At 56.4% G+C, this 26,217-nt stretch overlaps 1 protein-coding gene across 1 annotated transcript in view; it reads left to right on the top strand.

Moving 5' to 3' along the window:
- Nucleotides 1-3,267: 3,267 nt before the first annotated feature.
- The window catches only part of CNTN2 (contactin 2), a 28,134-nt gene continuing 5,184 nt past the window's right edge, over nt 3,268-26,217 (top strand). Inside the window, exons 1-16 of the mRNA XM_064399250.1 lie at nt 3,268-3,454; nt 12,456-12,559; nt 16,660-16,804; nt 17,601-17,776; nt 18,058-18,153; nt 18,519-18,728; nt 19,390-19,489; nt 19,706-19,881; nt 21,472-21,608; nt 22,080-22,209; nt 23,072-23,222; nt 23,486-23,613; nt 23,918-24,093; nt 25,056-25,176; nt 25,513-25,671; nt 25,782-25,931. Coding sequence (XP_064255320.1) covers nt 12,505-12,559; nt 16,660-16,804; nt 17,601-17,776; nt 18,058-18,153; nt 18,519-18,728; nt 19,390-19,489; nt 19,706-19,881; nt 21,472-21,608; nt 22,080-22,209; nt 23,072-23,222; nt 23,486-23,613; nt 23,918-24,093; nt 25,056-25,176; nt 25,513-25,671; nt 25,782-25,931 — 2,110 coding nt within the window. The 5' untranslated portion in view covers nt 3,268-3,454; nt 12,456-12,504. The remainder of the gene's footprint in view (nt 3,455-12,455; nt 12,560-16,659; nt 16,805-17,600; nt 17,777-18,057; nt 18,154-18,518; nt 18,729-19,389; nt 19,490-19,705; nt 19,882-21,471; nt 21,609-22,079; nt 22,210-23,071; nt 23,223-23,485; nt 23,614-23,917; nt 24,094-25,055; nt 25,177-25,512; nt 25,672-25,781; nt 25,932-26,217) is intronic.

The following is a 26,217-nucleotide window of genomic DNA, read 5'->3' as shown; positions in this document are numbered from 1 at the left end:
CCCCCAGACCAGAGTCCTCCCTCCAAAATATCATTTTAAATGTCTGTTCCTCCCTCTCACATCCGACAGAAAGTACCGGGACAGTTTTGTTTTAATTTAATTTGTAAATATCTCGTGATCTGTCCGTCCTCTCTGTCCAACCTCCCGGCTGGTCTCAAGTAACCTGTGTATTCATTTGCCTTTTTTTTAAAGCAAAAAAATAAAACAAAAACAAAGAAGAAGAAAAAACCACCACCTTTGCGTTAACCCCACCTGTTCCAGTGAGAAATGTAAAGCTGAGGCTGTAAAAATTCAGTTTCCAGCGAGATTTATGGACTAGAAGGGGAAAAAAAAGGGTTTAATTTAAGGACTTCTAAACCAACTGCATGAGAGATGAGAGAAGGCCAAACTACTCAGATATCTTTTTTTTTTTTTTTTTTTTTGAATCACTATAAAAAAAAAGAAAAGACTGGATTTTTTTGTATAGAGAAAACACTAAACATATAATAAAACATGGTTCAAAACTCATGCTGGGCCCGAGAGTCATTCCTGTCAAATTCCAAGGGGGAAAAACAGCACAGCCTGGTCCTTGGCATTCCCAAAATTCCCAACCTGGCCAGGAAAGGAGGATACTGGATCAGCTCTGGGTCCTGTTCAGAACCAGACACTGGATTGTGCCTGTCCTCAACATTCCCAAAATTCCCTCCCTGGCCAGGAAAGGATACTGGATGAGCTGGATCAGCCCTGGATCCCATCCAGAACCAGAGGTTGGATTGTGTTGCTCCTCAGCATTCCCAAAATTCCCTCCCTGGCCAGGAAAGGGGGATGCTCAGGTGAAGCTCTGGATCCTCTCCAGAACCAGAGCCTGGATTGTGCCTGTCCTCATCATTCCCAAAATTCCCAACCCAAACAGGAAGGGAGGATCCTTAGGGAGCGGTGCTGGATCAGCTCTGGATCCTCTCCAGAACCAGAGGTTGGCTTGTGCTTGTCCTCAACATTCCCAAAATTCCCTCCCTGGCCAGGAAAGGAGGATCCACAGGGACAGCTCTGGATCCTCTCCAGAACCAGAGGCTGGATTGTGTCTGTCCTCATCATTCCCAAAATTCCCTCCCTGGCCAGGAAAGGATACTGGAGAGCTGGATCAGCCCTGGATCCCATCCAGAACCAGAGCCTGGATTGTGCTTGTCCTCAACATTCCCAAAATTCCCTCCCTGGCCAGGAAAGGAGGGCGCTCAGGGGCAGCTCTGGATCCTCTCCAGCCTCATTTTCAGCCCCCAAACCCTCGGGAAGCACAGGGGGAGAAGCTCCCACCGCTCAGAAAATGCGGGATTGACCCCAGCCCCCCATTCCCGGCAGCCAAGCGCGGCTCCCGCCGGGATCCATCCCTCTCTCCCAGCCCTTCCTGCCCGAGGCTCCAGAGCGCTCCTGGCAGAGGCTCCCCGGGGCGGAGAAGGGGCTGAAAGGAGGGGGAGAGGCGGAGTAATTTGGTTAATTGAGATGTAATTGCGGCGGGCCCGGCTAAGAGGATGAAGGGCTGAGTGCTTCCTGCTGCAGCGGGGGCTCCTCCCGCCCCTTCCCAGCGTTTCCAGGAACAGCAGACGGGGGGAAAAGCACTTTTTTTGCCCGGTGGAGACATTCCCAGCGCGATGGAAGCACCAGCCCCGCTCTGTCCCAAGGAAGGATGGAATTGTGGAATTGCTCTCGGCTCCCGGTGCCGAAATTCCATCCGGATTCCTCCAATCTCCCAGTCCCCCATCCCCGCTGCCCGCAGCCGCTGGAAGCACCAAGCCCAAGGTCTGAGCCTCTGCACAGGCTTCTTCCAGCATTCCCGTCGGGATTTTACCCCTCCCGGACCGTGCTGATCCTCGGGATCGATCCAGGCCAGACGCGCTCGTGGCACTTTGATGGCCCGGCGGTGACACCCCCAACCTCTGGGGGGGCAGGACCGGGCTGATGAAGGGTTTCCTCCTCCTCCTCCTCCTCCGGGAGGCAGCTCCAGCCTGTTGCCCATTCCCAGGGCTGAGTTTTCCCTGTTGGAGCTGGAATATCCAAGGGATTCCCCAGAGCGGCCTCCCTGCTGTCCTTGTCACCTGCAGAGTGACCCGGCGGAGCTGCTGCCGCCACAGAGGGGAGGGGGCAAAGGGCAGGACCCCCCCTGCTCTGGGACAGGGCTCATCTCCTGCCCTGGGTTTCCCCCCATCCCTCCTTCCTGCGGGCCTGGCTCCCGCGCCGTCCTTCCCTTCTCACCCCCAACCCGGCAGCGGGGAGCCCAAACTGGGACAAACTGGGGGAGCGACACGCGACCCTCAGGCTCCCTCCTGCCGCGGGAGCTTTGCCAATCGATAGAGACACTAATACCTTAATTACTTTTCTCTAATTGCAGCCCATTAACCCGCGGCCAGCCCCGGCGCCCGCGGATCTCCCGACACCATTAACGGGTCTGGGCTGGAGCTGCGAGGGGCCGGAGGGTCCCTGGGGCATCCCAAATCCTCTTCCCACAAGTGGCGAAGCCCCCCCTGCACGGACACCCTTCACACCAGCGTCCCCCACACCTCGGGGGTCCCGGGGTGTCCCTGTCACCTCCCCTCGCGTCACTGCGAGCGCACGGAGCTCCCGAGAGCAGCCGGGGGAGCCCCCTGGGGCAAACCGGAGCCCCCCGGGGACAGCCGCGGCCAAAAGGGGCTCGGGCACAGCCAAAAAGCCGAGGGGGACCCAAAAGTGACCACGCTGTCACCCCAGCTCCGTCACGGTGAGGAATCCCCGTCCTCGCCTGGCGGAGGGTCGGGGACCACCCGCGCCAGCCGGAGCACCCCAAAATTCGGCCGTGCAGATCTCCTCGGCGCGAATCCCACCCTTGGCTGGCGACAGACACAGAAATGCACGGACAGCCCCGGGTGGATTGTGTAATTCGGGATCGATTGTGTAATCGTGGATCTATTTCGGCGCGGGGGGTGCTCACACCCGGACCCGCACAGGGATGGGGGCCCTGGGGCTGCTCCCACCCCACAGCGAGGGGCTCCGACCCCTCCAACCCCCCCGGCCCCACACCTGCCCCGGCCCCGAGGGGGCCCTGCGAGGCGGGAGAGGCTGCGAGATGAATTATGCATCGCGACGGTGATGATGATGATGATGATGATGATGATGATGATGATGCCCGCCTGCTCCTCGCGCTGTGGCAAACGAGGTAAAAGCAAGGAGAGGCGGGGGGGATGGAAAAAAAATAAATAAATTAAAACCCCAACAATTCCCCGTCTCCAGGGAGCGGCGTGGTGCTTGGCAGCGAGCGAGGGAGCGCGCACGCAAGGAGGGAGGAGAGGGAGGAGCACATCCTAATGCAGAGATGCTGCAGTGGCTTTGGGCACACACATCCACCCTCGGCCAGCCACCAGGCGAGCGCTGCCTCGCAGCCCAGCCCCCGGCAGCCGCCAGGCCCCGCGGGGCCCCGGCCGATGCCCGCGCAGCCCTCCCGCCGCAGGTAAGCGCTCGGTGCGGGGCTGCTGCGTCCCGCAGCCGTGGAGAGCGCTGCGGGAGCATCGCAGCATCCTGACCCGCGCATCGCGGCTCCGCTCCGGCCGGGGCCACGCTCGGGGGTCCCGCTGGGGACGGCGGCAGCAGCCGGGGGTGGTTTGGGCATTCCGGACCCGGCCGGGGTGGAGCTGGCGGCGGTGGCACTTGTGGCAGCGCTGCGCGGCCGAGGTCGCGGCTGCTGTCAGCAGAAATGTCTCTTACGTGGGGGGGAAAGGGAAAAAAAAATCGGGGAATTTTTTCGGTTCTCAGCGATTGTCGCGAGGTTTTTCCCGGCGCGTTCCGGCCCGAGGCACTTCGGGAGTGCGCTGGGTGCGGGGGGGGTCGGGCATCTCCAATGTGCTGGGGGGGTCCGCAGGGGGTTCTGCTGCCCAAAACTACTTCAGCAGCCCCAGAAGGAGCTGGCGGAGCCCTGAGCAGCCCCCGAGGCTCCGCTCCGGGGAGGGAGCGGCGGGAGCGCCCGGGTGTCCCAGTTCACCTTCCCGAGGGCAGATCCCGGGGGAGGGTGGGATTTGGGGGTGCTCCGGGGGGATGTGCGTGTCTGGGGCTGTGCAAAGCCGCGATCCATCCCCCCCTGGGCATGGCGGGCACCCCACAGCCAGGGCACCCCTCTGTTCCCATTCCCAGGGCGATGAAAGCTGAGGGGGCTTCCTGGGGCTCCTTCTCGTGTCTCCAAACTCCCCGAGCGCCCTCCTCACCCCACCCACGGTGACCCCAAAACTCCCCCGGGCTGGCCCCGAGTCCCACCAGCCCCCAGCGTCATCCCCGCGGCCGGGCCGGGCCGGATTCCCGAGAGATCGCCTCTCCCCCGGGAAACACCGGTTGCTGTGAGGATGGGAGGCAGCAGCTCTGCATCCCCGAGCTGCGAGAAATCCCGAGGCTTTCCCCGAGGCCGAGCTCGGCCCTGCTCCTCCCAGGCAGATCCAAGAGGAATTCTGAGGGCGCAAAGCTGGAGCACGGGGTCGCGCAGGAGATTTAGGATCAAGACATGAACCTCTCCAGGCCGGGTATTTGGGATTTAGTACAGCGACACCACCCCCAAAACCACTTGCTTTGCTCTGCAGCGGGTCCCAAACTTTCCAGAAATAACCGAGCTTTCCAAGAGGTGGCTCAGAATTCCCAAAAACTCCAGAAAACGGGAGATGGGGGGGTCCTGCCCAGCCCAGCTGCACTTGGGCTCAGGTAGAGCGAGACAAAGGGTCCCCAACGCTCCTCTCCCTCCCCTGCTTAATTCCCACAAAACTGAGCGGCCACTTTTATCCCTTTGGAATATTCGCCCAGGATTTGATGGTCTGGGTTAGGATTTGCTCCGCGGATTTACCACAAATAAACCAGAAAGGGCAGAAAAGCCGAACCGCGCCTTTAGGATTTCCCGCAGCACATGGAAATCCACCCCACGGAAAAACGGGAACCCACGTGGAGCCGAGCCCGCCTTAAAGCTGTTCGAGGTGCGCTGGGAATTCCCAAAATCCAAATTATCCATGGAATACTTGAGCAGAGGCTGAGCCCTGCCGGGGTTTCTGTCGCCGTGTCGCTGTCGCCGGCGGTGCCACCACCCCCGGAGGGTGCGGGGGGCAGCGCCGGGCGCGGCGCGGGCACCGGGAGCTCCCGGTACCCCCGGGCATCCCCCGGGAGCCGCTCCCGGCTCAGCCGCATTCCCGGGATCGGGGCTGGCCTCCGGAGCCCGCAGGGAGAGCGGGATGGGGTCCCAGGGAATTTGGGATGGGGGTCCAGGGAATTTGGGATGGGGGCCCAGGGAGATCGGGGTGGGTTTTCAGGGAGATTGGGATGGGATTTCCAGGGAATTTGGGATGGGGTCCCAGGGAGATTGGGATGGGGTCTCTGGCAGTTTTGAATGATTTTTCCAGGGAGATTGGGATGGGATTTCCAGGGAGTTTGGGATGGGGGTCTCAGGGAGATTGGGATAGGATTTTCAGGGAGATTGGGGTGGGATTTACAGGGAAATTGAGTGGAGTTTTCAAGGAACTCCGGATGGGGTTTTCAGGAAATTTGGGTTGGGATTTAGAGGGAATTTGGGATGGGGATTTCCACATCTCCCACGGGTTTGCTCAGCTCAGCTCTCCAGCTCCACAAAATCCCTTTCCCTCAACCCAAAATCTTTCATTTTCCATGGCAAACACCCCTGGGATGATCCAAGGGAGGCGTCCCAGGGAGCACAAAGGACATTCCCATCCGGAGCCGGCTGTGACTCCCAACCCCAGCCCTGCCCAGCACCCCTGACCCGAAATCAGGACATTTATTATTTACTAGATTAGCCCAGAGAGCCATAAAAACCGGGAGGAAAATCTGTTTAGCGCTGATCCCTGACGAGGCTGGGAATATTTGGAGCCCGAACCCCAAACCCAAGGGCAGGAGAGAAGGTCGGACACGGGTCTGGAGCATCCCAAACTTCATCTTCAACCCCGGCGCCCCCTCGGCGCTGCCCCCCCTCCCCAGTATGACCAGTACAAGCCCCCAGCGGGGCACTGGGAGGGCTGAGGAGCTCCGGGGAGATCCCTGGGATGCCCAAACCCCAAAACCGTGGGAAGGCTCTTGCTGTAGGATCAGGGCTCCCCTTTCCAAGCCCTTTCTCCAGGAGGTTTCCCGAGCTCCCCGCTTGTTGTTCCCGACTCCCGGGAGCGCTTCCAGCGGCAGGGAGGGGCTGGAGCCGGTGGGAGCTGTTTGTACCCGAGCCCAGCCAGGGATAGTCCCGGCTTTAGGCTGAGCTTCCCGGGGCTGATCCAGGCCTGGAGAGGGCGGGAATGGGGAATTTATTCTGGGGAGGGGGGCTCGGCTCAGTCCTCGCTGCCTGAAATCCCACCCGGCCCAGCGCCTCTTCCCGGGCGATCCCGCAGGAGCAGCCGGGATTTCCCGGGAAAAGGGAACATTTCCCGGGGAAAAGGAACATTTCCCGGGAAAAAGGGACATTTCCCGGGAAAAAAAGGGAACATTTCCCGGGAAAAAGGGACATTTCCCGGGAAAAAAAGGGAACATTTCCCGGGGAAAAGGGGAACATTTCCCGGGAAAAAAAGGGAACATTTCCCGGGAAAAAGGGACATTTCCCGGGAAAAAGGGGAACATTTGCTGGGGAAAAGGGAACATTTCCCGAGAAAAAGGGATAATTTTCCCAGAAAAAGGAATATTTTCCAGGAAAAGGGAGCATTTCCCAACGGGGGTTGGCAGCAGCGGGATGTGCCTGTGGGAATATCTGTGACTTTAGCAGGCGCTAACCAGGATTTGGGGCCTCCCGAACTCCCGCTGGAATCACCCCTGGGTGATTTCCAGACTCCCAGCCCCATCCCGGCTGCTCTGGGCTGAGCTTTGCGGTAGAACTGGAGGCTGGAGGGCGAGTTTAGAGCCTGGCTTAACTCCAGCCCGTGCCCAGCCTGGGGGGAATTCCCTTCCCGAGGCAAAATTCCCCCATCCCTGGGGGCTGGGGATCCATGGAAAAGTCTCCCGGCTCTTCCCGCTGGTCCCCTCGGCTTTGTCACCTGTGCCAAGGCTCTGGCTCAGGGCGGAGCCACCCGGGGGTCCCGAGGTCCCACCGGAGGTGGCCCAAGCCCGGAACCTCCAGGAGATCCAGCTCCAAACCTTTGGGAATTTTCCGAGGGATATTTGCATAGCTCAGGTTGGAAGAGGAGAGAGATGGGAATGGGTTTGTTTGAGGAGGTGAAAGACAATAAAAATAAAAGAAAATTAAAAATATGAAATAAGAATTATAAGAATGATAAGAATTATAATGATAATAATGATAATGAGGATAATAATGATATTAATATAGTAATAATAATAATAATAATAATTTTAAAGGGGAACGAGCTCATTGCAAAGCTCAGATGTAAAATTCCCTCTGTCCAGAGCAGGTCACTCCCACTCATAATAAAATACCCCTTTTTTTTTTCTTTTTTTTTTTCACAATTAGCTTTTCCCCCCAGCCCACCCCACCCCGCCCACTCCCCTTTCCATGTCCGGACCAAAGGCACCTCCCAGCTTTGTCTCTCGCACAAAGGGAGAGTTTGGATCAGAAGGAAACTCCCCCGAGCCCCGGGGACAGTGCAGGGCTGAGACAAATTATTCAGGAAAAGCATTCCCAGGAGCAGGGTCTGTTTGGGGTGACAGAACCCCACCCCAAGCCCCTCTTTTTGTCCTCATTTGGAGCCTTCCTTGCTCAGGATGGGTTTGGAGTGGCCCAGAATTCCTGCAGGACCTGGAGCCACTGACAGATCCAAGCCCAAAAAAGCTCTGGGAAGGGCTGATCCAGAGTTTTCCTCTCGATCCGTCCCTGATTTCCAGGACAAACCCGTGACAATGAACCCGTTTGTCCCTCCCCATGCTGTGCAGGGACGGACACGATGTCCCCAACCTTGGGAAGGTTCTGAGAGTCAGAATCCCGGGATCATCACACGCCTGCCCTTTCCAGCTTTAGCAAAGATCCCGAATAAAAGAGGCACAGGAGGAATTCCGGCCTGGCCGCCCTCCGGAGCGACCCTTCCCTGGGGAATGCTGCGGCAGAAGGAGCTGCCCCACTTAATCCCAAGCGCTCCTCTGGTGCTGAGTGCAGGGGATGGAATTACACTGATTTATCCCGGTAATGGATAGCGCCGGACGCGGCATCTCCTGCCAAAATCCACCCCTGACCTCCCCAAAATCCCGCTGGAATCGTCCTCCGGGGGATGCGGCTCTGCAGGCAGAGCTGGGGGTGCTGTTCCAGGCGGTTCCTCCTCTCCCAGCCCCTCTCCAAATCTCCCCGAGATCCCTGACTCTGCCTCCCTGCTCACGGATCGCTCCCAGATCCTGGCTCTGGAGGGAAGGGATCGTGTGGAGCTCACATCCCGCTTCCAGGGGGAAGGGATCATGTGGAGATCTCCATCCCACTCCCAGAGATCATGTGGAGCTCACATCCCGCTCCCAGGGATCATGTGGAACTCACATCCCGCTCCCAGGGAAAGGATCGTGTGGAGCTCTCCATCCCACTCCCACAGGGAAGGGATCATGCAGAGCTCTCCATCCTGTCCCCATAGGGAAGGGATCATGTGAAGCTCTCCATCCCGCTCCCAGGGATCATGTGGAGCTCACATCCCGCTCCCGGAGGTATCGGTGACAGCTCCATTAGCGGCGGTGACAGATCCCCTCCCGGGACACCAGCAGGCTCTCGGGTGGCTGTCAAAATACCTCGGGAACAGGGAAAAACTAATCCCTGTGGCCCTTCCCGAACTAGGGAATATCCAGCACAGAGTGCTCCTGAGCTTTGGAGGAGCTCAGGGGCAGATGCAGGATCAGGAGCTGGGGTTGGATCCAGGATCAGGAGCTGGGGTTGGATCCAGGATCAGGAGCTGGGGTCGGATCCAGGATCAGGAGCTGGGGTCGGATCCAGGATCAGGAGCTCAGGGTCAGAGCCAGGATCAGGAGCTGGGTGTCGGAACCAGGATCCACAGCATGGGATCAGATCCAGAATCAGGAGGTCAGATCCAGGATCAGGAGCTGGGGTCGGATCCAGGATCAGGAGCTGGGATCAGATCCAGGATCAGGAGCTGGGGTCAGATCCAGGATCAGGAGCTCAGGGTCAGAGCCAGGATCAGGAGCTGGGTGTCGGAACCAGGATCCACAGCATGGGATCAGATCCAGGATCAGGAGGTCGGATCCTGGATCAGAACTGGGGGTCGGATCCAGGATCCAGGACCAGGAGCTAGGAGTCGGATAAATCCAGGTTATGTCAGAGAAATTCCCTGGATTTCAGAGCTGCCCCAAGGAGCTCCCACCCCCAGGAGGGAGGATGGGCCCAACCCCGACCTCCCCCTTATGGAAGGGATTTCAGCTGACAGGGAGTGGGCTTAGATGGGATACTGGGAGGAATTCCTGGCTGTGAGGGTGGCGAGGGGCTGGGATGGAATTCCCAGAGAAGCTTTGGCTGCCCCATCCCTGGAGATGTCCAAGGCCAGCTTGGAGCCACCTGGGATAGTGGAGGATGTCCCTGTCCATGGCAAGAGGTGGGATGGGATTTAAGGTCCCTTCCCACCCAAACCAGTCCAGAATTCCATGAAAATAACAAAATCCAGCTTTCCCCCTCTCTTTCCTGCTTGTTTTCCAAGTGTGAGGGGGAGAGGGAACAAAGAAGGCAGAGCTGCAGCCGGAGCCTCCCCGGGCAGCTCCCGGGGCTCAGCAGAGGATCCAGGCTGGGAAAAAGGGGCTGGAAGTGCCAAAGCAGAAACTCCCTGAGTTTAATTTGCAGCCGCCGGTGCAGGAACAGCTCCGCCGCTCCCGCCTCTCCCAAACCCCGCGCAAGGGACCTGCGGAGATTTGGAAAAGTCAACTCATTAATTAGCGCAGGGCTGGCATCTCCTGCAGCCCCGGAGCGCGCCCGGCTCAAAGCTGCCCCTTGTCCCCAGGGACAGCCCGGGGAACAAAGGGACAGTGTTGGCCGCGGGGCCGTGGGCTCGGGACGCTGTTTGGGGCAGGATTCTCGGTGACATCAAGTGACTCCTTGTGACCAGGGCTGCTGGAACCAGCGGCTTCTGCGTGGGAGCGCCGCCCGCCCCGCTGCGCTCCGGGCCCGAATTCCCCGGCCCTGCCCCGGCCCGTGCGGCTCCCTCCCTCCCTCCCTCCCTCCCTCCCCGGCCAGGCGGGAGGATGGAGATCCAGCTTTATTTTGGGGCCTGCCAGGGAACACAATCCCAGCAGGGCTGAGGGCGGCTGTCTCCTCTCTGTCCCCTCTGTCCCCTCCCCGTGTCCCCTGCCCGGCTCTCGGGGCTGGGCTCTGCTCCGGGCACTGGGATCCATCCCATTCCAGACAGGAAAAACCCCAGGATTTTGGGCTGGATTTAGGGCTGGATTTTGGGCTGAATTTTTGGGATGAATATGGGCTGAATTTTTGGGATGGATTTTGGGGTGGATTCTGTGCTGGATTTAGGGATGGATTTTTGGGCTGGATTTTTGGGCTGGATTTAAGGATGGATTTAGGGCCAGATTTTTGGGATGGATTTAGGGATGGATTCTGGGCTGAATTTTTTGGAATGGATTTTGGGCTGAATTTTCAGGATGGATTTTGGGCTGAATTTTTGGGATGGATATGGGCTGGATTTAGGGATGGATTTTGGGATGGATTTTTGGGATGGATTTAGGGATGCATTTTGGGCTGAATTTTTGGGATGGATTCTGGGCTGAATTTTTGGGATGTATTTTGGGATGGATTTAGGGATGGATTCTGGGCTGAATTTAGGGATGGATTTTGGGCTGAATTTTTGGGATATATTCTGGGCTGAATTTTTGGGATGTATTTTGGGATGTATTTAGGGATGGGTTTAGGGATGGATTTAGGGCTGGGTTTTGGGACGCTGTCACAAGCCCTTCTCTCCGGGCGGGGACACAAAGCCCGGCTGTTTTCTGCAGCGCGGGGGCGCCGGGACGAGCCCGGGCTGGGCTCTGCTCTTTGCTCAGGTGCTGCTGGTAATGAGCGGGGGCTGGGCAGGGCAGAGCAGCCCAGGGGACGGGCTAATCCCCGCTCCGAGCGGGGCCCGGACAGATGGGCAGGGACGGGAGGGGAAGCGGCACCAGCTGGAGCAGGGGCTGAGCAGCAGGAGCGGCCCGGGAGCTCTTGGCAGCATCTTCGGCTCCTCGCCGGGGTGTTCTGGGGAGGGCAGCGGGAAATGAGGCTGGGGGAGCGCTCCCCGCGCCGGTTCCAAGGGGTTTGTTAACAAACAGGGAGAGGGCAGCACAAAATCCCTGCTGGAGCTCCGCGGGGCTGGGGCTGCTCCCGCCGGGGGCTCGGGGCTGCACAGAGAGCTCGGGTTTTGTTCGAGGCTGGTTTTCGGGAATCTTCTGGGATCACAGGAGGCTGTGGAAGAGACTGGAAAGGCCATCAGGAAATGCCCTGGCACTTAAAGAGTTTCAATTAAAGGTTCCTTTGTCACAGGATCCCCAAATCCTGGAGTGATTTGGGTTGGGAGGGACCTCAAAGCCCACCCGGTGTCCCCCGTGACATGGGCAGGGACACCTTCCACTACCCCAGGCTGCTCCAACCTGGCCTGAGACACTTCCAGGGATGGAGAATCCTGTTCCAGGGCATCCCAACCCTTCCCAGCCAAGAATTCCCTCTCGATATCTTCATCTTTTCCACAAAAACCCAAATTATTCCTCCCTTCTCACTCCCCACCAACGTCCCCTGTGCTTCTGCCTTGGTGTTTTCCACCAGAAACTCTTGGAAATGAGTTTATGGAGGAGAGGGGAAGAATGGGGAATAGCAAAGGAGGAGGGACAACAATTCTGCTCCCTGGTTGTCCCCTCCCATGGGGACAAAAAGAGCTCCTTCAGCAGCTCCCGCTCCTCCGGGCACCGCTGGAATTCTGCCCTGGAGTGACTCTCACTTGGGCAGGGGCCAGCGGGGAGGCACAGCTGGGCTCTGGAGCCTCTGGAGCAGCAGCTCCATGGAATAGCTGGGGCTGGAAGGACCCCGCTGATCCCAGAGCTCTGGAATTCCAGTCCCATGGAATATCTGGGGCTGGAAGGGCCCTGCTGACCCCAGAACCCCTGGAATTGCAGTCCCATGGAATATCTGGGGCTGGGAGGGCCCTGCTGACCCCAGAACCCCTGGAATTGCAGTCCCATGGAATATCTGGGGCTGGGAGGGCCCCGCTGACCCCAGACTCTGGAATTGTATCCCCATGGAATATCAGGGGCTGGAAGGGCCCCGCTGATCCCAGAACCCCTGGAATTGAATCCCTGTGGAATATCTGGGGCTGGAAGGGCCCCGCTGATCCCAGAGCTCTGGAATTGTATCCCCATGGAATATCTGGGGCTGGGAGGGCCGTGCTGACCCCAGAACCTCTGGAACAGCAGCTCCATGGAATATGTGGGTTTGGAAGGGCCCTGCTGACCCCAGAGCCTCTGGAATTGTATCCCCGTGGAATATCTGGGGCTGGGAGGGCCCTGCTGACCCCTCTGTGTGTCCCCCCCAGGGCCGCCGTCCCCACGCCCCCGTAGAGGCTCCGCAGGACCCGGCGCAGGATGGGAGGCACCGCTGGATTCATCCACGCTTCCCTGGCCGTCGGCACCTTCCTGGGTGAGAGATTCCCGTGGGAGCGGCGGGATGGGCTGGCGGAGGCGGGACCACCCCTGGGATTCAGCGGGACCTCCCCGGGATTCACCGGGAGTCTCCTGCCCGTGGGATTCCCAAATCCCGGCGTGGTTTGGGATGGGCTGTTCCGCGTCTGTGCTGTTCCCAATATCCCTCTGGGCCAGGAATGGCTGACACGATTCCCCCTTTCTAAATCCAGATTTTGGGAGGTGCAGGAGGAATTTCCTCCTGCCAGGGGGATTCATTCCACTCCCCATCCCGCTTTTTCCAGGGATTCCTTGCTGGCCGTACCCTGAAAAGATCCCCCTGCTCCTGAGGGAGCATTTCTGGATACAGGGAGGATTTCTGGATCTCAGGGAGAAATTCCAGATCTCAGGGACGTTTTTGGGTTTTGGGGATGATTTCCAGATCTCAGGAACATTTTTGGATGTCAGGGACCATTTCTGAATTTTGGGGACCATTTCCAGACCTCAGGGCCCATCTCTGGATCTCAAAGACCATTTCTGGATTTTGGGGATGATTTCTGCATTTGGGGGACTATTTCCAGACCTCAGGGCCCATCCCTCAATCTCAAGGACCATTTCTGGATTTTGGGGATGATTTCTGGATTTTGGGGACCATTTCCAGACCTCAGGGCCCGTCCCTGGCTCTCGGGGGGGCTCAGGCTGCTCCCTGCAGGTCCCTTTTCCGCAGGGCGACATTTCCTCTCCAGCTGAGACTGCCTGATGTCCTCCAGCCAATCCATCACCCCGGGCTCAGCCTGCTGGCCCATCATAAATATCTAATTACCTTTTAATGTTCTCTGCATCCCCGCGGAGGCCCAGGCAGGGGAGCTGCCCTGGATCCAGAGGCAATTATCCCGCCTGGAAATCGGCCTGACCCCGGAGCGGCCACGGAGCCAGATTTGGGGTCTCCCATCAACCACCTGAGTTCAGGCAAAACCCCCAAAAATCACACCCTGGGAAGCCTGGGAGGGGGATTTTCACTGAGCTCTGGCTGGCGGTGCCACAGAGATCTGAGGGCAGGTGGGACAGGGAAATCCTGGGAATGCCAGGAGGGATCTGGACAAAAGGGTGGAAGCGATGGATGAGGCTCAGGGAAATGTTGTGGAGTGGGAAAAGAGCCAAAACCTCCAGGTCTGGAGGGAGATTTAAATATTTAAAGCTTCTGAAGTGCACAGAGACCACTCTAAAATCCCAGACTTTCCCCGGCCTTTGTTCAGTTGGGAAAACCTCTGGAAAATCTGGGAATCCAAGCCCTGACCCTTTGTTCCTCAGAAAACTGCTGGTTAAAAACAACCCAAAATAAAGCCTTGGCTCCTCAGAGAGCTGATCCTCAAAAAAGCCCAGATCCAGTTGGATTCTGGGCATAAAACTCCTGTAAAACCAATTTATTGCCCAGTTTCTTCCTGTGCTCCAGGAGCTCCAGGGCTGTGCTGTGGATTCCTCAGAAAAAGGAATCCAGCTTGGAAAATGTTCCACCGAGGAAATTCAGCATTTCCTGGGCTCAGCACAACGTGCAGCCTCCTGCACACCTGGGCTTTCCAGGCCTGGCTCTCAGCAAACTCCTAAAAATATCCTAAAAGTATCCCAAAAGGGAGGCTTTGGAGTCACCTCCCTGCAGCTGCTTCTCCAAATCTTCATTTTCAGGTGTTCTGCTTTCACCTGTTTCTCATTATTTTGGTGTTAATTACCACTTTCCCTGATACTGAAGGTTATTCCAGAGGCATGGTGGGGTTTTTCCCGTCGTTCCAGCTCTCCCACCTGGATGGAACACGGAAAATTCCCAGCAGGTCACTCCTCTCCTTTGAAATTCAGCTTAAAAAAACCCTTTATTTTGTGCCTGTCTTCTCCCTGTTTTCCAAATGCCACAGCTCCAGGACAGATCCTGCTTTGGCAACATTAAAAACTGGGAATTCTGGGGTGGCAGAATGGGCCCAGATCACTCTCAGAACTTCTGGGATTTATCAGTTCTTATTTTTAACCTTATCCCCACCCCGTAACGCTTTAATTACTGCCTTAATCAACCCCTGATTTGTTTAATGAGCGAAATCCAAGCGTTTCACCTCCAGCGCCTTGGAATTGTGGATTAAAATTCACCTGAACCCTTGGCATCAATTCCAAGTGGGAAAATCGATGCCTGGCACTGGCAGCCACAACCTTGGCAGGGACAAAGGGACAGCAGAGGAGAGCAAGGGGACACGGGCTCCAGGTGGGATCAGGAGGGAGGACGAGCCTGATCTGCCTTGATTGGAATAAAAAATCCCACGGGAAAGGGCAGGGATGGGAGTGGTACCAATAGATATTTTATTTGTTAAATAAATAGAAATTATTTACCTTATGGTCCCTAATTAATCTCGAAATTAAAGCTGCTCAGCCTGGACCCTGTCACCGCCATCTATCAGAGCACAGTTAACTCATCTATCAGCACTCAATTAATTCTTTCTCATTAATTCCCCATTAACTCATTATTGTTTCCCTGCCTGGTCAGCAGAGTTTATTCCAGCCGGGACTCCCTCAGCCCTGACCCAAACGGGAGAGAATTTCCAGATTTTCCTTTAGGAACAGAACCATCCTTCCAGGGCTGGCTGGGAGGGGAAATGACCCTAAACCCGCTGCTTTTCCTTAATTCCAGAGAATCCCAGCTCGGTGCCTCTCCCTGCGCGGCTCCAGGGACCATCCCGTGAGCACATCCTTGCGGAGCCGGGATAATTGCCTGGAGCAGGGACACGGGGAGCAGCTGCTCCCAGCCCGGAGCCAATTACCAGAGCCCCTCTCCCATCCCTTCCCTTCCCTTCCATCCCATCCCGGAGCAGCCGGAACGCGAGCGAGCCCCGGGAGCTGCGGGTCAAGGGCCGCTCCCGCTGATCCCAGCCCGTTCCCGGCTGGAAGTGACTCTTCCATAAAACATCCCGCTCCCGGGAATGGCTTCATTTAGGAGCGGCCCCGCTGAGCAGGGGGGGAAGGAGACAGATTGGCGTTGGCACAGCGGGTTGGAGACGCTCATTAATTCAATTACAGAGCAGGGAAGGATCCCGGAGCCGGGGAAGCAGCTCGGGGCTTATCAGTGCTGGTGGCTCCTTCCCTGATAAGGGCCAGGCGTCTCCAGGGGGACAGGGACAGCGAGGACAGACGTGCTGGCAATTATCCCACCGGCTGTTCCTGCAAGAAAGAGATTTCCAGGCGGGTTGTGCCCGGCTCTGGCTCACAGTGTCCTTCCAGGGAGCTCTGGGAGCTGTCCCAGCCCAGGCAGGGCTGGAACGGGGTGAGCTCGAAGGTTTTTCCCACCCCAACCAGTCTGGGATTGCCCTGTGTGGGAGGGGATCTGCCGGGAATTGGAATTCTGAGGCAGGAAGGCAGCTGGCACTTCCCAGTGGCACATTGTCCCCAAAGGGTGGCCTGGGTGTGGTGTAGATTAAAGGTGGGGCCTTTGTCCCTCTTGTTCCTCCCCGTTCTCGAAACCAGAATCAATTCCGAGTCTGAACACCCCAAAAGCAGCTCCAGGCTCATCCCAGCCACAGAACAGAATGGTGTGCACTGGTTTGCACTGGTGTGCACTGGTTTGTACTGTTGTGTACTGGTTTGAACTGGTCTGCACTGGTTTGCTCTGGTTTCCACACCAGCAACCAACAGGTTTGAGGTGTCAGGAGCCACTAGATCTGCAGGGACAGAGGGGACCTGCCAGGTGTGTCCAGAGATGTGCAGATCCTGGTTCTCTCCTCCCTCACCCTGGAGAGGATTTCAGAAGAAGGAACCAGGCAAAGTCTGTGCAGGCAGAGGAGGAACCTCAGGGACAAGGGGACACTCCCAGCTCCAGCTGTGGTGTTCCAGGAGGTCCCTACTCCTTGCTCCAGGTGTCCCCAGGGGTGCTGGTCCCTCCGGAAGGGCGGGAATGGTGCGGGATGCTCGGTGGGAGTGGCAGGTTGTGTCCCCACAGCCAGGCCCGGGCTGTGCTGACAGATGGGGTGCGGTTGTCACTTTGCTCTTTCTCTCCTCCTCGCTGCTGGGGACACCCTACAAAACTGAAAAGGAGGATTTTTTAGGAAAAGCCAAGCAGAGCTGAGCAGGTTTTCCCCTCTCCCACAGTTTGGTGCCAAGCCCAGAGCGGCATGAGGAGCTACGGGCCGGTGTTCGAGGAGCAGCCATCCCACACCCTCTTCCCTGAGGGCTCGGCAGAAGAAAAGGTCACCCTGGCCTGCCGGGCACGGGCCAACCCTCCTGCCACCTACAGGTGAGCTCGGGGCTCCCTCTGCTCCTGGAACGGGACAGAAACATCCAGAATTCTGCTTTGTCCCCTCTGCTTCTGTGTATGGAAAATTATTGAGTTGGGAATGAGATTCCTTGTCCTGCAAGGAGCCGGGAAGGGTCTGGAGAGTCCTGAGGGAGCTGGGAAGGGTTTGGAGAGTCCTGAGGGAGCTGGGAAGGGTTTGGAGAGTCCTGAGGGAGCTGGGAAGGGTTTGGAGAGTCCTGAGGGAGCTGGGAAGGGTTTGGAGAGTCCTGAGGGAGCCGGGAAGGGTTTGGAGAGTCCTGAGGGAGCTGGGAAGGGTTTGGAGAGTCCTGAGGGGGCTGGGAAGGGGCTCAGCCTGGAGCAAAGGAGGCTCAGGGGGAATTTGTGGCTCTGCACAACTCCCTGCCAGGAGGGGACAGCCGGGGGGGATTTGGGATCTTGTCCCAGGGAACAGGGACAGGAGGAGAGGGAACGGCCTCAGGCTGGGCTGGGGAGGCTCAGGGTGGACATCAGCAGGAATTTCCTCCTGGAAAGGGCTGGAAGGGGCTGCCCAGGGGGGTTTGGAGTGCCCGTCCCTGGAGGTGGCACTGAGTGCTCAGGGTGGGGGTCGGGCACAGCCTGGACTCGATGATCCCACAGGGATTTTCCAGACTCAACAATCCCACAATTCTGAGATGTTCCACCCCTGCCAGGGCACAGCTCAGATCCAAATCCACCTCCAGCTGGAAACCCACCGGGCCCAGCCCATGAGGGTGGCCGTGGGGATTCATCCCTGTCCCTGCCCCGTTTCTCCCGGCAGGTGGAAGATGAACGGCACGGAGCTGAAGCTGGAGCCGGATTCCCGCTACAGGCTGGTGGCCGGGGATTTGGTGATCAGCAACCCCGTGAAAGCCAAGGATTCCGGCTCCTACCAGTGCGTGGCATCCAATCCCAGGGGCACCGTGGTGAGCAGGGAGGCCTCGCTCCGCTTCGGATGTAAGTTTGGCACCGCCAGGTAAACTAAACACAACGCCAGTTAGGCTGGGCTTAACCTGGGCCTGCCTGGGAAAAGGCTGGAGAGAATCTCTCCAGCACATCATCCCATGGAGGAATCTCCTGGCACTTCCATAGAAATTTGGAGAATTTGGAGATTTATGGAGAAAGCCAGTGATATTTTTGGATCTCCCTCTGCACAGACCCACCCGAGGAAGGGCAGAGGAAGTGCAGAGGTTCCTCCAGCTGTATTTTCCTGTCCGGGTTTCACTCTGCCTGTTCAGTTTTGCAGGAATTCTCTGCGGAAGAGCGGGACCCCGTGAAGATCACCGAGGGCTGGGGGGTGATGTTCACCTGCAGCCCCCCGCCCCACTACCCAGGTGAGGGGGACACAGCAGAGCATGGGGCTCCCAGATTTTCTGGGAATTTCATGGAAGGAAATTCGGGGTTAATTCAGAGTTTGTAACGCAGCAGAGCAGAGGTGGGAGATGGTGTGTCCATGCAAGGGCCAATTCCAGCTGGGAATCCCAACAACCAGCGCAGCTGATTCCCTTTTCTTCCCATGGAAAGACCAGTTCCAGGCTGGAATCCCATTGGGTCCATCCCACCTGGGAATCCCAACAGCCAGCACAGCTGATTCCCTTTTCTTCCCATGGAAAGGCCAGTTCCAGGCTGGAATCCCACTGGGTCCATCCCACCCGGGAGGACAAACCTGTCCAGTTTATCCCTTTCCTTTTCCCCCCAGGTTTATCCTACCGGTGGCTCCTGAATGAGTTCCCCAATTTCATCCCGGCTGACGGGAGACGTTTCATCTCCCAGACCACGGGCAACCTTTACATTGCCAAGACGGAGGCCTCGGACCTGGGCAACTACTCCTGCTTTGCCACGAGCCACATCGACTTCATCACCAAGAGCGTCTTCAGCAAGTTCTCCCGCCTCAGCCTGGCTGCAGAGGGTCAGTGCTCTTGGGTTGTCCCAAAAATGCCAATTTTAATGGCAAAAACCCAAATTAACAAACCCCCAGAAAGCATTTGGGCTCCACAGTGCCCAAATCACCCTCCAGCCTCTCTTAAGAGGCTCAGAAATATGGATGGGATGGGATGGGATGGGATGGGATGGGATGGGATGGGATGGGATGGGATGGGATGGGATGGGATGGGATGGGATGGGATGGGATGGGATGGGAGCAGTTCTCTCTCCAAGATTCCCTGTTTCCACTCCATCCGTGGGGTTTCTCTATTTTTAAAGGAAAATTCTGGTACAAGGAAAAGGGAATTAAACAGGAGGAAGGCCTGGATGGACACGGTTTGGAGCCATCTGGGATAGTGGAAAGTGTCCCTGTCCATGGCATGGGTGGGACTGGATGGGCTTTAAGGACCTTCCAACCCAAACCATTCCAGGATTCTGGGATTCTCGGGAATTGCAGAGCCCTGAGATGTTATAAAAGAGATTTTTAGAGACTTCAACAAGAGCTGTCTGAAAAAGAAAATGAAACCTCTGCCCCCTCACCCAAACGGGTTGGGAAGTCACCTCATTGGTCCCTCTGCCCTTTGAGAACCCCTGGGTGGCATTTCGGTGTCACCCAGGTGCCCTGAGCGGTGTTTTCCCCGTGGCAGATGCCAGGCAGTTCCCACCCAGCATCAAGGCCAGGTTCCCTGCGGACACCTACGCTCTGACTGGGCAGGTGGTGACCCTGGAGTGCTTCGCCTTTGGAAAGTGAGTGCAGCTCCGCGTGGATCGGGATTGGGATAAGGATCGGGATTGGGATGGGGAGGGAACAGCAGAACTTCCACACCTCCAATGGAAGACCAGAGATGGAGGGAAATGGGAAAAGGGAGGACCTGGCCAAAGCCACGGCCCAGTGGGACAGGACCGGGGTGGCCACGTGGGGACTGAGCTCAGCCCGGATTCACCGGATCGGCTTTTCCGCAGCCCCGTGCCCCGGATCAAGTGGAGGAAGCTGGATGGGCCTCAGTCCTCCAAGTGGATCGGCAGCGAGCCCCTGCTGCAGATCCAGCACGCTGGATTTGAGGATGAGGGGACGTACGAGTGTGAGGCGGAAAACGCCAAAGGGAGGGACACCCACCAGGGCCGCATCATCATCCACGGTAACGCATCCAAACTCATCCCTTATCCAAGGGGACACACCCAAACACGTCCTTTATCCAAGGAGACACACCAAACTCATCCCTTATCCAAGGAGACACACCAAACTCATCCCTTATCCAAGGGGACACACCAAACTCATCCCTTATCCAAGGGGACACACCAAACTCATCCCTTATCCAAAGGGACACACCCAAACACGTCCTTTATCCAAGGGGACACACCCAAACACGTCCTTTATCCAAGGGGACACACCCAAACACGTCCTTTATCCAAAGGGACACATCCAAACACGTCCTTTATCCAAGGGGACACACCAAACTCATCCCTTATCCAAAGGGACACACCAAACTCATCCCTTATCCAAGGGGACACATCCAAACACGTCCTTTATCCAAGGGGACACACCAAACTCATCCGTTATCCAAAGGGACACACCAAACTCATCCCTTATCCAAGGGGACACACCAAACTCATCCCTTATCAAAGTGGACACATCCAAACTCATCCCTTATCCAAGGGGACACACCAAACACGTCCCTTATCCAAAGGAACATGTCCAAACATGTCCCTTATCCAAGGGGATGCATCCAAAAACATCTGCTTCATCCAAACACGTGTCCTTCACCCAAGGAACACATTCAACACGTGTCCTTCACACAGAGAACACATTTTACCTTCCCAGAGCACACCAAGGTTGTGCTGGAAATGGCCCAAGGCTTTGGGACCAAAACCACCCCCTCCAATCCTGCCTCTTACCAGCCCTAACGAAAGGTGCTGCAAAGCCCCAAGACCTGCAGGGATTGGGGAAACCTTTCCTTGGTGGGCACATTTGGGCTGTGGTGAGGAGAGAGAGAGCAATATCTCAACAGGCTCTAAAATCATCACAGGAAACATCAGCGAACCAGGGAAGGAAGGGGAGTGATAAAAATCAAACTTGGCTCACGCTCAAGATCCTCTCCAAGCCTCAGGATCTTCCACAGGGGTAATGCTCTGAGCTGTTGAGCAGATCTAGTCAAGTTAAAAAATCTAACCTGATTCCTGTTTTTCCTGAAGTTCAGGAATGGCCCAAAGATGAGAGAGGGAAGGTTTAGAGGAGGTATCAGGAGGAAATTCTTTACTGTCAGAGTGGTGAGGCCCTGGCACAGGGTGGATGGGGATGGTGACACAGGGGCTGTGGCTTCCCCATCCCTGGAAGTGTTCCAGGCCAGGCTGGAGGGGACTCGGAGCAACCTGGGATGGTGGAAGGTGTTCCTGCCCATGGCAGGGGCTGGCACTGGGGGATCTTGAAGCTCCTTTCCAACCCCAAACCATTCCACGATTTGATGGTTCAGGAATGGCTGAATTTGCTCTTAAGAAGAGAAACCAGTTCCTCAGCCCTGGATTCTGCCCTGGCCTTGCACAGCCAGAGCTCAGCAGGACCAGGCCGTGCCTCTCACTGCACAAAAGGCCGGGGCTGCTCCCGTGGCAGCTCCCGCTGTGCCAACGACTGTGCCAGCAGCGCTGGCACAGGGACATCCTTCTGCCAGCCTGGCACTGCCACCTCTCAGCTGAGCCCCTTGGCTCTGCCCTCTCTCTCTTGTCCCCTGCAGCCCAGCCCGAGTGGCTGGACGTGATCTCGGACACGGAGGCCGACATCGGGTCTGACCTGCGCTGGAGCTGCGTGGCCTCGGGCAAGCCCCGGCCCACGGTGCGGTGGCTGCGGGATGGGCAGCCCCTGACGTCCCAGGTACCCCCCGAGCCAGCTCTGATCCCGCTCCTCCAGCCCCAGCCCCTCCTCCTGCCTCGCTCGTGCATCCCCGCCCCGGTTCTCACGCCGCATCCCCCCTCCATGTGCCCCCATCGGGCTGCGACGCGATGGCACCATGCCCAAATCCCCTCTCCTGGCGCTGCCATCCCAGCCATTGCTTCGTGCAGCTGCAGGGACTCACAGCTGGCCAGCAGGGAGGACAAACAGCGCCTCGTGCCTGTGCTGGTGTCACCTGCACGCTGCTGCTCAGGTGTCTCGGCAAACAGAGCACGGCGGCGTGGGGGAGTGACCGCACAGACATAAAAACGATTCCTGTGTTTTCACCCATGGAAAACCAGGCCACCCTGAGGAGTCTGTGACGAAACTCAACCCTGACCCAGCCGAGGACTGAGTTCCATTTTTAATTTTTTGTTTTTCTCATCTAATGGGTTCATCCTCTTGTTTGCACAGAACCGCATCGAAGTGAGCGGTGGAGAGCTGAGATTTTCCAAGCTAGTCCTGGAGGACTCTGGCATGTATCAGTGTGTGGCTGAGAACAAGCATGGCACAGTTTATGCAAGTGCTGAATTAACAGTGCAAGGTAATTCCTCCTTTCCCAGAGCTCTGGGTTCCAATGGGACACTGAAAAAATCTCTTCCTAATATCCTGACGTGATCCTGACGTTGTGACGTCACAGTGAGATAAGAGCGGGCAAAAACTGCTCCGCTCACCACTGAAATGGTTGCTGGTTCAACAAGACACTGTGCAAGCCTTGAAATTCTAAATCCTGTGTAAATTCTGTGTGAAAGTGGACAAAACAATCTGTTTAGCCACAGGAAGTGGACAGGACGCCCAGCAGCAGCACTACAACCTCTCTTCTACTACAAATTCCTCTTTTTTGAAGGAAAGAGATTAAAAAAAAAAATTTTCAGCCTCCATTCCACCTGGTTTGATGGACGGTGACTGGAGCTGAACTGCTGCCAAACTTGTTCCACGTTAGTCCAAAAGTTCATCTCCTCGTGGAGATGCCAAAGATAAATTAAAGGCCCTGAGCACCAACTGCTCAATATTAACACACCGAGGCCAACAGGTAAATCCCGACTCCATCTGCAATTCCAGGAGGAGTTTCAGGCAAGCTGGATGTCTGCGTTGGTCAGGATATTGAAGAGATTATCCTCGACATGTTCCAAAGCAGCTGTTGTTGTGTCTCTCAAAGACCTTGCACTTGTTAGGGTCATTCCCATCGCTCTGTCCCACTCGTGTGCCACATAATTCCTGCCTGGCAGGCATCAGGATCCACCCGGCAGCCGAGGAATTCCTCCCTTATCCCGCTCTCCAGACTCTGCCTCGCTTCTCTTACCGAGCCATCCAACAACAAATCAATTCCCACTCGCACGGCGCTGAAATTCTCCCCAGGGCAGCGTTTCTAATCGTGCCTTAATCCTCTTTTTTTATCCCTGTAGCCTTAGCTCCAGATTTTAGACTAAGCCCGGTGAAGCGGCTGATCCCGGCAGCCCGGAGTGGGAAGGTCATCATCCCGTGCCAACCACGAGCAGCACCAAAAGCCACCGTGCTCTGGACCAAAGGGACAGAACTCCTGGTCAACAGCAGCAGGTAGCAGCACAGAGTCAGCTTCCACCTAGAAAATGTAGCTAAAGTTTATTTATTTTTTTTTTTACCAGAAGACTGGACTCGATGATCCAAATGTGCTGCTGCATCCCTGAATTTTCTTAGTCCTCTGATTTCTTCTTTAGCAAACTCCTACACAATTTTTTTCCTGCCTGATTTTGTCCCCGGTTTCTCCAAAATCAGTGGAAATTCCCAAATGTCCAGCGGACATTTTAACATTCCTTTGTGTGGCTCCTCCTCCTTTGCAGGGTGACAATTACAGCGGATGGGACCTTGATCCTGCAGAACATCAGCAAATCCGATGAGGGAAAATACACCTGCTTTGCTGAGAACTTCATGGGCAAAGCCAACAGCACTGGAATCCTCTCTGTCCGAGGTAGGGACGTTCATTTGGGGTCAATCAAGCAAGAAACGACTAAGAATGAGTGATGTGATGTTTCTCCTCTCCTTACACTCCCAAAAACCAGAATAATCAGGGAACCAAAGTGATTTCAGGTGGAGCAGCAAAACTTCTGCCACCAACAAACAGCTCTTGAGCAAAGCGTTTCCATTTCCTAATCCTTCCTCTTCCTCACGTGAAGCTCCAGCTGTTGGAGCGGGATGAGGAGGTGGAAGGGATGGTTTGGATACTGGGATGGGGACATCCGCTGCTAACGGCCTTTCCCGCTTGTTCCCTGCAGATGCCACCAAGATCACGCTGGCACCATCGAGCGCCGACATCAACGTGGGCGAGAACCTCACCCTGCAGTGCCACGCGTCCCATGACCCCACCATGGACCTCACCTTCACCTGGTCCCTGGATGATTTCCCCATCGACTTTGACAAGTCCGAGGGTCACTACCGACGAGCCAGCGCAGTGAGTCCAGAGGGAATTCTGGACCATCCAAAAGGGTGGAAAATGAATTCCACACTCGTTGTTTGCGTGTTTGTGCCCACCAAAGCTGCTCGGCCCAGAGTGGCTGTGAATTCCACATGCCTGGAAATGTCCAAGGCCAGGTTGGACGGGGCTTGGAGCAGCCTGGGACAGTGGAAGGTGTCCCTGGCCATGGCTGAGGTGGAATGGGATGGGCTTTAAGATCCTTCCCAATTCAAACCATTCCATGATTCCATGATCACTCCCCTCCTGAACTGGAGGAGAAAGGGAAAGGCCTGCAGATAAAGGCAGGCAGAGATCACCCAGTGATCACTCAATGATCGATCAATGACCACTCACTGATCACTCAATAACCACTTAATGCTCACTCAATGATCAATGAGTGATCACTCAATAACCACTTAATGCTCACTCAATGATCAATGACTGATCACTCAATAACCACTTAATGCTCACTCAATGATCAATGACTGATCGATCACTCAATAACCACTTAATGCTCACTCAATGATCAATGAGTGATCACTCAATAACCACTTAATGCTCACTCAATGATCAATGAGTGATCACTCAATGATCTCTCATTGATCATTCATTGGTCACTCAGTGTTCAGTCAATGTTCATTCACTGATCACTCAGTGATCATTCAACCATCACTAAATGATCACTCAATGATTGCCCAATGGTCATTCACTGATCACTCACTGATCACACATTGATCACTCTTTGATCACCACCCCAAGCCAAACAGCCTTGGCCTTGGCCAGCACCGGATCCATCCTGGATCCATCCAGCTCCATACCCCTGGGGGAATCTTTTCCCATCTCCCTCCTCTCCACCTCCACCACCTTTGAACCACCCAAACCCAACCCACACTGAATTCTGGCCCGTGACCGGTCACCTTCTGATGCTGTCCCCACCGCGTTGTCCCGTTGCCCTGCAGAAGGAGGCCATCGGGGACCTCAGCATCTCCAACGCGCAGCTGCGGCACTCGGGGCGTTACACCTGCATGGCCCAGACCGTGGTGGACAGCGCGTCCGAGTCAGCCACGCTCACCGTCAGAGGTAATTCCCTGTGGGAACATTCCCTGCTCCTGGCAAACCCAGAGCAATGACACGGCCCGTGCCATCAGCTGCTCTGTAACCACCTCACACCCAGTAATTCCGTGATACGGCCCAGCGGGTTTTATTTTCACCTAAAACTTGGGTTTAGTCATCTTGGAGGTCTTTTCCAACCGTTCCAACCAGACTGAGGAGCTTTTCCAGAGGCTAAAGCTGGCAGTGAGGGTTCCCAACTTCCAGAAAAGAAAGGCCCAGTGTGAATTTAGGACTTGCACAATGCACACAGAGTGATAAACCTCCAGATCCTCCATGTCAGTGACACATTTCCCATCCCCCCAGGACCTCCAGGCCCACCCGGAGGGGTGGTGGTGAGGGACATCGGTGACACCAGCGTCCAGCTGAGCTGGAGCCGTGGCTTCGACAACCACAGCCCCATCGCCAGGTACCTCATCGAGGCCCGGACCCTCCTGTCCAGCCAATGGAAGCAGATGCGCACCAGTGAGTGTCCCCACGGTGGCACCGGTGACACATCGAGGCCACCGGCCAGTCCTGGCTCCATGCTGCTCCTGGCTCTATTCCTTGCTCTTCGGTGTTATTGGATTTTACAGATCCCGTAAACATCGAGGGCAACGCGGAGACAGCGCAGGTGGTGAACCTCATCCCGTGGATGGATTACGAGTTCCGCGTCTTGGCCAGCAACATCCTGGGAATTGGGGAGCCCAGTCTGCCCTCCAGCAAAATCCGCACCAAGGAAGCAGGTGGGTGTGGAGACAAGCCCAGGTCCCTGTCCCTGCCCGGGATGGTGCCAGGGGATGAATCATCTCCTGGAGAGCTCCCAGAGCTGAGGCCACCACAGGATTTTCCATCTTTTTGCCCATTTCTGTGTCAAAGATGAGCAGGGTTAGAGCTGCACTTGCCAGCACTACATCCAGCTGGGAATGTTCATTCCATGTCCAGCTGCTTGGACAGAAAGGATGGGAGAACAGCAGGAGAAGTGCACCCAATCCACCAAATGCAAACCAGCTTCTTCCTGAGAAAACTCCC

Source organism: Passer domesticus, chromosome 25 (assembly GCF_036417665.1).
Source record: "Passer domesticus isolate bPasDom1 chromosome 25, bPasDom1.hap1, whole genome shotgun sequence".
NCBI lineage: Eukaryota > Metazoa > Chordata > Aves > Passeriformes > Passeridae > Passer > Passer domesticus.
The sequence above is the reverse complement of the archived record's forward strand: the minus strand, read 5'-3'. Positions and strand labels throughout refer to the sequence as shown.